The 10,757-nt window shown below is 36.9% G+C and overlaps 1 protein-coding gene and 1 pseudogene across 1 annotated transcript; one reads left to right on the top strand and one right to left on the bottom strand.

Annotated features, from left to right (window-relative positions):
* Nucleotides 1-2,363: 2,363 nt before the first annotated feature.
* Nucleotides 2,364-3,599, top strand: LOC124891545 (annotated as a pseudogene).
* A 586-nt stretch (nt 3,600-4,185) lies between these two features.
* Nucleotides 4,186-5,228, bottom strand: LOC124898951. The gene is made up of 3 exons (XM_047413295.1): nt 5,074-5,228; nt 4,347-4,845; nt 4,186-4,230 (listed from the first exon to the last, which is right to left on the bottom strand). Exons 1-3 carry the CDS (start codon nt 5,226-5,228, stop codon nt 4,186-4,188), a joined length of 699 nt encoding a protein of 232 aa, XP_047269251.1.
* Nucleotides 5,229-10,757: the final 5,529 nt, after the last annotated feature.

Below are 10,757 nucleotides of genomic sequence, written 5' to 3'. Positions count from 1 at the left end.
TCTGACTCATCTAACTCTAACTTCTATCTGGACACCACTTCTAAAGTGGATCCCAATTTTGAGGTTCCTGCACCATCCTCTCATCAAGATACTCCTAAGGCTCATCGTCTTCACTTTCAAAATCTTAAATTAGTTAGAGGGAGAGTAGTTAGTAGATCTGGGGGTGTTGCTATGTAGACTTTACTAAAAAAATTAGAGTTTCAGAGATGGTCTCATCTCTTTCTATAGGGAGACCTTCAATGAAAATTTGCTCGACCTGAAGTGTATGAGTTCTATACGAATGGGGTGGGCATTGGTGAGTTGTTTTCTACTACATTTAGAAAGGTTATAATAAACCTTTACATTGCTGATATTGCTAGGATTCTGCATATTTCTTCTGGGGGGTGGGGTCACTATGTCAAAGGCAGTTGTCCACCTCTTGATAATCTTGCCTTAGGTTTTGACGTATGTAGAAAGTTCTCTGGGAATTCCACTTGGTAAATCATAGAAGAGTGTTTAAGAGGGAGATGTCTCCTCTTCACCAACTTACTTTCATATAGTGCATAAGATGATTCTTCCTAGGAAGGAAAGGAGGACTGTGGCTAGCTTTCTTGATCTCACTCTCATGGAATTATTAGATACTGAAGTAATAATTGATCTTCCTCGACTCATACTAAAGCATATGCAAAGGGTTCTACTCAAGGAAGTAAATGGACATGCTCTACCTTATCAATTCTGGCTCACCCCCACATTTGAGGAATTTGGTGTTTTTGTTCAAGTGTGGTCTTCACATACTACCAATGAATCATAGGGAATGTGAACCATATGATGCTACCTGTTTCCATGAGGAGTGCTGATAATCTGATGCAAAGATTGAGAAATTCACTAGCTGAAAAACAAGATGAGGTGGAAGTTGCTCAGGCAGCTTTGGAGGCTGAACAAGCTACTCATGAAAAATAAAAAGAGATCCTCCATGCTCAAATTATTTTCCTTAATTCCTTGTTGGAAAAAGAGAGATCTGAAAATGCAGATGTTATTAGGAAACTCACCTCTCATATTCCCTCCTCTTCTTCTACTTAGCCTCTTGACTGATATCTTAAGCCTATCTCCTTTTGTTCCTTTCCCTGATAGTTTGTTCTCTCTTAGTTTACTTTTTGGTATATGTATTCATCTCTGCTAATGAATTAAATGGGCTTAGTTGTTTTACTATTTTCTGCTCCTGTTTTCTCATATTGCATTCATGTTCTCTTATTCTGAATTTTGTTTGTCTTAGTAATAGCCTTAATGGCCATGAATTATTAGATGTTTTTCACTTACCTTATTGAGTATGTCAGGGTTTCTAATATTGTGCTGCTATGTTTGTCATCATCAAAAGGGGGGAAGTTTTTTAAGGCATGTGGAATTTTGATGATAATACATATGAATGAAATTTGTTATGAAAGGTGGTCCATTCAAGTGTACTAAGAAAAGCTGCAGGCAAGACTTATGATAAGATGATATTGCGCATAGACAGGAGTGGATAAGTAAGAATATTCAGGAACCTTCTCAAACACTTATCACTTAAGTAAAATGGAAGAAAAATGCAATACTCAGAATTTAAGTTGATCTAGAAGTCCAACAATGAGAAGAGTTCCGCAAGGATAAAGGATAAAGCAAAAGATTCCGATTCAACCAGGGGAGGAGAAACAGCTACAACAAGGAGTGAAGTTACTTGATAGAGTTGAAAGAAGAAAGAAACATAAATCAACTAGGACTCCATCACAGGTGAATTACAAGTGTGCATATATACAACAAAGTACGATCAAGTAAATTACTCAATGCACTGAAAAGAAAATCAACAATCAGCAAAACAGTTCTCATACTTGAAGAACCTGGTTCCTTACTTAAGTAGTAGACTGTGTGTAGTAGGTAGGTTCTTTTTTATTTTAATGAGTCATTGTTCTCGTCTCAATGATCTATAAACTGAGTTAGGAGTTGTGTCTTAAAGTTAGGGAACTCGAAGACTTGGGAACACTTATCTTGGGAAGATTTGTGTTTTTGTAGTAATAGGAGTTAGAAGTTTTAATTCCTAGTTTACAAGAAGTCTTGTAACTTTGTTGATTGTTAAGGCTCAAGTATTATAGTGAAGGTGGGTTAAATCTTGTAGAGATACAGGTCGTGGTTTTTTACACCTTTCTTGAGTCGGGTGTTTTCCACGTAAAAACACTGTGTTCAGCTTTTACTTCTGTGAACCATGTTTACTTACCTGTTCCACTGATAGGCAATTAGTAGGGCTCGTACTCTAACATATATTAGTCTCTTGACATACATTTTGTTAACTAGATAATGGTACTAAACATTTGTCTCCTCTTCATCATTCCTCATCATTCTTCAAAACCTTAGCCATGGTGATTAATACTAAAGCTTTTATTCTTTTCCCTATTTTAGTTCTTTTATCTTTCTTTCATCTTTATTTGGTTTCTTGTCATAGAAATGTAAATGGTTCTACTTTCGATCTTATCCATCTTGATTCTCCTCTTTCACCTTTTTATGAAAGAATGTGTTAACCCAATCCAATCAACTCTTACAGGAAGCGACAGAGAATACCTCATGAAAATCTCAATTGGAACTCTCCCAGTAGACGCTTTTGTCATTCTTGACAGTGGTAGTGACTTGACAAGGATACAATGTGAGCCTTGTGTTGAATGCTTCTACCAGTTTACACCCATTTTCAATCCCAAGATAGCTCTTCTTACAAAACAGTTAGCTGTGACACTAAACTTTGTCAAGAAGTATGGTCTCCATGTAACAATAATACATGTAATTATGAAGTGACTTATGCTGATGATTCCGCTACATTTGGTGAACTTTCTGTTGAAACTTTCAGATTTGCTTGTACTTCTGGCAAACATATCTCAATTCCTAAAATTTCTTTTGGTTGTGGACATAATAATTGTGGATTCTCTAATACCACTTCTGGCCTCATTGGATTAGGTGGTGGCAATGTCTCAATTGTTAACCACATGCATTAAGAAATCAAAGGTAAATTCGCTTATTGTTTGATTCAAGTGGAATCATTATTAATTGATTCCAATGCAACTAGTCACATCAGCTTTGGTGACAATGCGGTTATGTCTGGTCATGGCGTCGTTTCAACTCCCTTGATAACGGGACAAAGTTTACATTTTCTAAATTTGGAAAGTATTAGCATTGGAAACAAGATTTTACCATTCAGATCTTCTAAAATTAGTTCCAACACTCAAGGTAACATTTTTATCGATTCAGGTACATTACTCACGCTTTTCCCTCCTGAATTTTACTCGAATTTGGAGAAAACATTGGTGGCTTCAATTAATGCTACTAGAAAACATGACCTGTCAGGGTTTTTTATTGTATGTTACACCTCTAAGAATGATATTATCAATGCTCCTAAGATTTTTGCACATTTCACAAATCCGGATCTAGAGTTGTCACAAGCGAATGTATTTACACAAGTGGATGAAGGTTTAATTTGTCTTACAATGTTGCCTGATGAGGGAACTGCTACTTTTGGGAACTTGGAACTGGCAAATTTCTTAATTGGGTATGATCTTGTGGCTAAACAAGTTTCCTTCTTGACGATGGGTTGCACTAAGCATTAAGAATTTTGGTTGTGAATGGGGGTGACAAGTTATATATATATACTTATACATGTAATGAATTTGGCTATTGGCTAGCTACTACTCCCTCCGTTTAGTATTTGATTGGCCTTATTTCTAAAAAAGTTTGTTTCAATTTAATTATCCAAGATCTAAAATCAATAGTATTTTATACATATATTTCCCATTTTTTCCTTGATACGAATACTAAATTCATTCACAGTTTGCAAAATTATTGAACAGTGCATAACTGAACTCAATACTCAAACTTCAAATTAAATGATTATCATTAGTTTTAATTATAAATACTTGATGTTCTATGTAATGCATTAGATGGAGTAATATGTATCAAATTTAAATGTCTAATCATTGCATTGATTATTGTACTTTAAAATATATCATCAACAACAACAACAACAAACCCAGTATATTCCCACATAGTGGGATCGGGGGAGGGGGTAAAATTGTCACGACCTAAGCCGGGGCCCTAGGCGTGGCACGCACCCGATACTATAACTAGTACGGGCGAACATTCTAGTATATCATCCTAGCACACTTCTATTTAAAATGGATAAAGAGGAAGCAGCATTCAAGAACTTGTTTGTTGGGAAACTAAAACTTGACCACCCTCGTTCTATAATCAATGGAAGCATAACATGAATACAACCAGTCCATACCCAATATAACATCAAAGTCCACCATGTCCAACTCAAATAAGTCGACTGTGGTGTCTTTATGTAGGAAAGTAACCACACAATCTCTATAAACTTGTCTAGCAATAATAGACTCGCCAGCAGGAGTTGAAATAGAAAATGAATCTAGGATTTGTTTGGGAAAAACTCCAAACTTCATGGCTACATATAAGGTCACAAAGGACAAGGAAGCACCAGGTTCAAGTTGTACATAAACATCTTCAGAAAAGACTTTCAACATACCAGTAACCACATTAGGAGAAGCCTCCAAATCCTGGAGATTTCCCAAAGCATACAGATGATTCTGAACTCTACCGGTCCCCAGAGTAGTGCTCTGACCTGCTGTAGGAACTGAAGCAGAAGATTGTGCTATATTTCCCCCATTAATTTTATTTGTTGATGGACAATATTTTTGCATATGACCCCGTTGATCACACCCATAGCATTCACCTTTTCCGTAACGACACTCGCCTGGGTGATTCTTTCCACAAATAGTACATGCAGGATATGAGGGAACCCGGTAACTTCCACCTTTCTGTGACTGAAAACCTTGAACCCTGAAATTTTAATTTGTCTGAACACGCTGGTCAATCCTAGGCCTTGGTGCTGGTGCACTAACTGAAGACGGGGTAGGTCCAGATGACCTCTTGTGAAAGAAATCTTTATTCCCGTTTCGTGACCGCTGTTGAGTAGACTCATTAACTGATGACTTGGCCCTCTTATTCTGAAATTCCTCTCTATCTTTTTGTTTTTCCTCCTCAACCTATTGAGCATACACCATCAACCTGGAAATATCCATATCACTAATCAACAATGCCGCTTTGCACTCTTTCCATACATATTTTGCAAGTTCGGACACAAATTTCAGCATCTTAGCCCTCATTGTAGATGCATATCGAGACAATTTAGTGAACTTAAGACCATACTCCTTCACACTCATATTTTCCTACTTTAAATTCACAAACTCCTGTACCTTGCTTCCTTTAGCTCTTGTGGAAAGAAATGGTCAAAGAAAGAATCCATAAAATCACCCCATACTGCAGGAGGTTCATTTTCACCACGAGCAAGCTCCCATCATCCCATACTGTAAGAGGTGCATTTTCACCACAAGAAAGCTCCCACTGATCATACTAAATTCTAGCAACATCTTTCAACAGGTAGGACGCAAGCTCGACTCCCTCTATGTCACTAGCATGCATAACCCTTAAGATCTTTTCAACTTCGTCAATAAATTTTTGGGGATCCTCATCGACCTTGGATCCTGTGAACGTTGGTGGATTCATCTTGAGGAACACTTGGATCTTAGAAATGTTGGAAAAGTCATGAGAGTTGGAACTAGTAGGACCCGAATGACAGGACTGAGATGCCACAAGCTGCGTGAGCATCTGAATAGCCTATCTAAATTTTCCATTGGAAGCATTAGTGTGAGGAGGTTGCATAGAGTATGCCCTAGGTCTCCTTATTGGAGTAGGTTCCTCAGGAGGTGCATCAGTAGTAACATTCTTCCCAGGAGTGCGAGCTCCATTTCTGGTATGTATCACATGAGTCGAGGGCATATTTCTAGTGTTGGCACCGGAAGAAGCCCCGGTATTAGTAGTGGCCCTCTGGCTGGCAGGTCTTTTTGGAGGCATGATCTGAAACAAACGGCAAATATGAATTAAAATAACTCCACAGAGTTGAACTTTATCACACGAACTAGAGTACAAAAGAATGGAAAATATCTCCTAAATGCCATGTAACCTTCTAATTATCAGTGTGGCACGCTCCACACCCATAAAAGATTACTACTAGACACGGCTTCAGAGACACCCTAGGACACTTGAAATCTAGGCAATAATACCAAGTTTGTCACGACCTGAACCGGGGCCTTTGGCATGGCACGCACCGAACACTAAAACTAGTACGGGCGAACGTTCTAGTATATCATCCGAGCACACTTATATTTCAAATGGATAAAGCGGAAGTAGCATAGAGTTCAATCATGATTTTTTGAAGAGATATAAACTTCACCCAATATAATTAATGCCGCATAATGTTTTCCAATACCAATAGTTATGATAAATGAAAACTGGAAATTACAAAGGTTGTTTGACAACTACAACAACCTGTGAAGCCTCTAATAAGTACCAATACTAAAAGAAAAAATATATATATAACAACAATCATCATATCTCATCTGGACTCCTAGTGGGAAAGAGGCTTACCAATACCAGAAGATAGAAATCCTAATGAGATGTTTGGCCGTGAAATTGAGCACTAGATCCTACCTATTGAAACGATGTAGCGCCAAAGGCGGTCAATACGTGGAATGTATTAGTATGTAAAACCAGTTAAAGAGGATAGTATAGCAAGAGACAATAAATGACAACAAAAATGTTCAAATTAAAAAGTATGTGAAGACAACCAGAAAGGAACAAGAATATAATCTAAACTGTTAATTGTCTAAGGTAAATTTGTTTTCCTTGATTATTTGTAGGAGAAAGTAGTGAACCATCATAAACCACCATGTGAGTGCATGGAGTCTGATCTCGGCCCGATCAGCTAAGCCGTGCTATACCTTGCCGAAAATAGGACGTGACATGACATGATTTTCTAGCAAGTATCCATGGTTAGCCCCTTTTCGGGATACACAAAGAAAAAAGAGTCATCCGACTTGCGGAATAATCTCTATCCTATGTCGGTAAACATAGTTTCGGGCATTTGTTGTTTCAACCTATTCCTTCACGGTCAGCTAACTAACTCCCTTATGCTCATGAAGTTATCTTATTTATTTTATTAGTTCTTGAAATAAGATATTAGCCTTTTTCGGCTCATGCTCATAGTTTAGCCTTTTAGGCTCATGGTTATGTATTGCCACTTTAGGGCTCATATAGGGAGTTATCTCTAATCGGTTCATAATCATAAGCTAACATCATTATTAGAGAAGCATGATAGTTAATTTCATGGTTAGCTATGTTATAATTCGTGAATAGGACTTACATATGGTAGTTCACCTAACTAGATTGATGATATTAATTATAACCTACGGAATAGGTAGATTTGTGAGACTTGTCTTATATCTTTGCTGACTGTGATCGCATAAAATAGGTTACTTGAAGCTATGGCAATTATGGTTGTTCATGTCCAAGAGGGTGGAATAGCAAGCTTTAGAAAGCATTTAAGAGAATTCACTAGAAACAGATCAAAGGGAATTGTGAAAACACATTATGGGAGTAATTATATGTTCCATTTTTGGACAATTTGGAACTGGAAAATTTCATGAAAATTAAACATGCTTATAGAGACACTAATTGAGCAAATAAAAAGAGATGTAACAGAGATCATTGAAAGCTTGTCCAATTGAACCCACAGATGCAGTAGTTTCGCACATTAAGTATTCTGTAATTGGTGACTATTCTTATTACTTTGTTGAGTCTTAGGTTCCTTAAATATTTTTCCCAGATGAAGAGTTGTGCTCTCACAGCTTTCATATCTTTTTGTAAGTTTATTTTTGTCATGATAAGTCTTGCTAGTTTTGTTATCGATTACCAGAGAAGAACAGATACAACCAAAACCACACTAGCAGTTACACACACTAGTTTAACTTACAGAGATTTGGCATGTCAACACACAATCTGGAATCAATAGCAACTTGTGATACAAAAGAGATTAATATTTCTAGCTAAACAAGCTTTCATGATTTTCACAAAACGAACTGAATAGGTAGTTATGATCTGCAGTGAATTTCCAGATTCCTAGAAAACATATTTAAAGAACTAATATAATGGATGAAGCTAAAGAAATCTTGATTTCCCGGAAAACTAGACATGTTAGGATTATGAAAGAAACAACAGAACTTACAGATGTAAATGGATGGTTCTACATACCTCAAATGTTTAAAGGACTTTAGATCGCAAGGAGGAATTAAGCTTAATCCCTTGAGCCAATTCTATGGAGCTTTTTAGAAGTTGAGTTTGAGAGGTGATTAGGATTGTTGTGTAATGATATTACATTGCGAAATGGTGGATGAAGCAATGGTTTAATACAAGAAAGTAAACAGACAACTTAAAGAGAAAGCGAGAAACTGATGGACCTTTGCTGGAAAGTAAAAGGTAACATGCTATATGCTGGAAACCAATGAATAAAATAAATTTAAAAAATGTTTTTAATTAATTGGCATAAGAAGAGGATTGTGAGATGTTACAAAAATGTACGCAGTCCATACCACTACCTCCAAATAAGTAGAGAGGTTGTTTTCTGTAGACCTCCGGCTCATGACAAAAGGATAGTAAACGAAATCGTCAAAAGCATGAAACAAGATGAAACTAACAGAGATACGACACCCACAAAAAATACTATACACTACCAGAAAAAAGGCACCGCCTCCCCTCAACCCTCAGACTACTAGCCAAGATACACCAAAGCACTCCTAACTACTGACTACGACTCAACCACACGTACTAGGGCTCTATCCTAATATGTTTCCTCCATACCTTTCTATCGAGGAGGTCACGACCCGAGCCGAGACTCTGGCCGCAATGGGCATCTAGAACCATGAAGGCCCAAGAGCCATCTTAACTTGTGATCATATGAAACATTCGTCTATTATCAAAATGCGGAAGTAAATTGGAACATGGACGTTTTGTCAAACCAACTAACCAATATAGTTATAAATTCATAAAAACCCAAAACCATCTAACATAAGTGTGTGAAATCTCTAATCTATTGAAAACAACATCTGAAACTGGGATAAGGCCCCTGGTCGGACCATGAACTAAAAACCAAATGAAAACATCATATGAAATAAGGCCTTCCGAAATAAGGAAGGCTCACCAACTTCAAATGTCTGACAACGATCTTCTGCTTAGCGGGACCATGGGACTGAGCCTTATAAATCAAGTAAAATCCACACTGAGAGAGAGGTATCATAGATCATGATCTCAATTAAACTTTTCAAACAGACAACCGAAAGCACATGTATACATAGTTATAATTCAATTTTATATAAAGGAGTTCAAGACCAACATATACTTCTATCAAAATGAATTCATGAATGCATGCTATTCAAAATGATATTCAAAGCCCTTTTCATAAACATGATTGTATATCTTTAAACTTGGTAAAATGATAAAATCCATGCCCATGGAGTTTAAAGATAGTCCCACATACCTTAAGTGCTTAGTTGAAAACTGGAACTTGGAAGGACTAGATTCTTGATCTTTGGGGAAGAGGAAAGGGTTTGTTTGAGAGTAATTTGGAAGGAAATGAGGATTTTCGTGCCCTAATTGCATTATTAGTCAAGGTTAGATGAATAAAATTGATAATAAAGGACATAATTAACCCTCAGACATTTAAACTCATAATTCGATCCTATTTTGGAGACCCACCTCGACGCGCCAAGGGGCTCATCACCATAGGCACTGCGACGTGGTGCAATCACGGTGACTTACTATTTTCCTGATTCAAACTTGGTCCAATCCTCATCCGAAAAATCCAAAACTCCTCGAGACATGCCCTTTACATCCCTGAACATGAATTGACTAAAAAATCTACGCCTCGAGGCCGAGAAGACTAAATTTAAAATCTTCGAAGTTAGGAGGCTCAACATAAGCCTAACACTCTCAACACTTTGAAAAATTTTCATGCTTTAGATTCCCTATGCATGCAACTAAGAGCTGAAATCAAGTCAATAATGATATGGGGTGTTACAGAGGCTCATGTCCTCAGTAAGCTATAACTGCTCCATGTCATGTCTAATCACTTATCTCCAGTATTTCTTTGGCCTACCCTTATCCCACTTGAAACCATTCAAGGCCAACCTCTCACACCTACAAAATGTGGCATCAGTGCCCCTCCTCATCATATGTCCAAACCACCTCAACCTCACTTCCCGCATCTTGTGCTCCACCGACGTCACTCCACCTTCGCTTGAATTGTCTCATTTCTAACCCTGTCAGCCCTAGTAAATCCACACATCCAACGAGGCATCCTCATGTCCCCCTTTGTTTGTTGGTATTTAATGTGGATAGCAGTACTTCAAATGTTGGTTAAATATTTTGAGAATTATATTTACTTCGTCTTCTACTTAGAGATTTTTTATATGCTCAAGGATCATTTAAAATTTGAATTAGGTGTTTCATTGTAGTGATGTTTTCTATATTTTACAAGATTTGGAAGTCCTCGGTCTATGTATTTTGCTAAAAACTTTTGAGGCGATTATAGATATTTAGATATGATTATTGAAATTTGAAGAAAAAAGAAAGTTGAAACCCAAAAAGTATTTGATTTCTTATATGCACATGAGTTTCATTCAAGAAAAAAATTGAACTCAATTAAACAAACACTTGTTATTTCACTAATTTTAAACTTTATTAAATTATCTATTTCAAATTTGAAGTTACAATAGTAAAGAACAGGTTGTAAAACAGATACTGCATTACTAATCTCCAAATGTTATTCAAAAATTTGAAAAATATTTGTTCTATATTAT

The sequence above is a fragment of the Capsicum annuum genome, chromosome 1 (genome assembly GCF_002878395.1).
Source record: "Capsicum annuum cultivar UCD-10X-F1 chromosome 1, UCD10Xv1.1, whole genome shotgun sequence".
NCBI classification, from domain to species: Eukaryota; Viridiplantae; Streptophyta; class Magnoliopsida; order Solanales; family Solanaceae; genus Capsicum; species Capsicum annuum.
The sequence above is the reverse complement of the archived record's forward strand: the minus strand, read 5'-3'. Positions and strand labels throughout refer to the sequence as shown.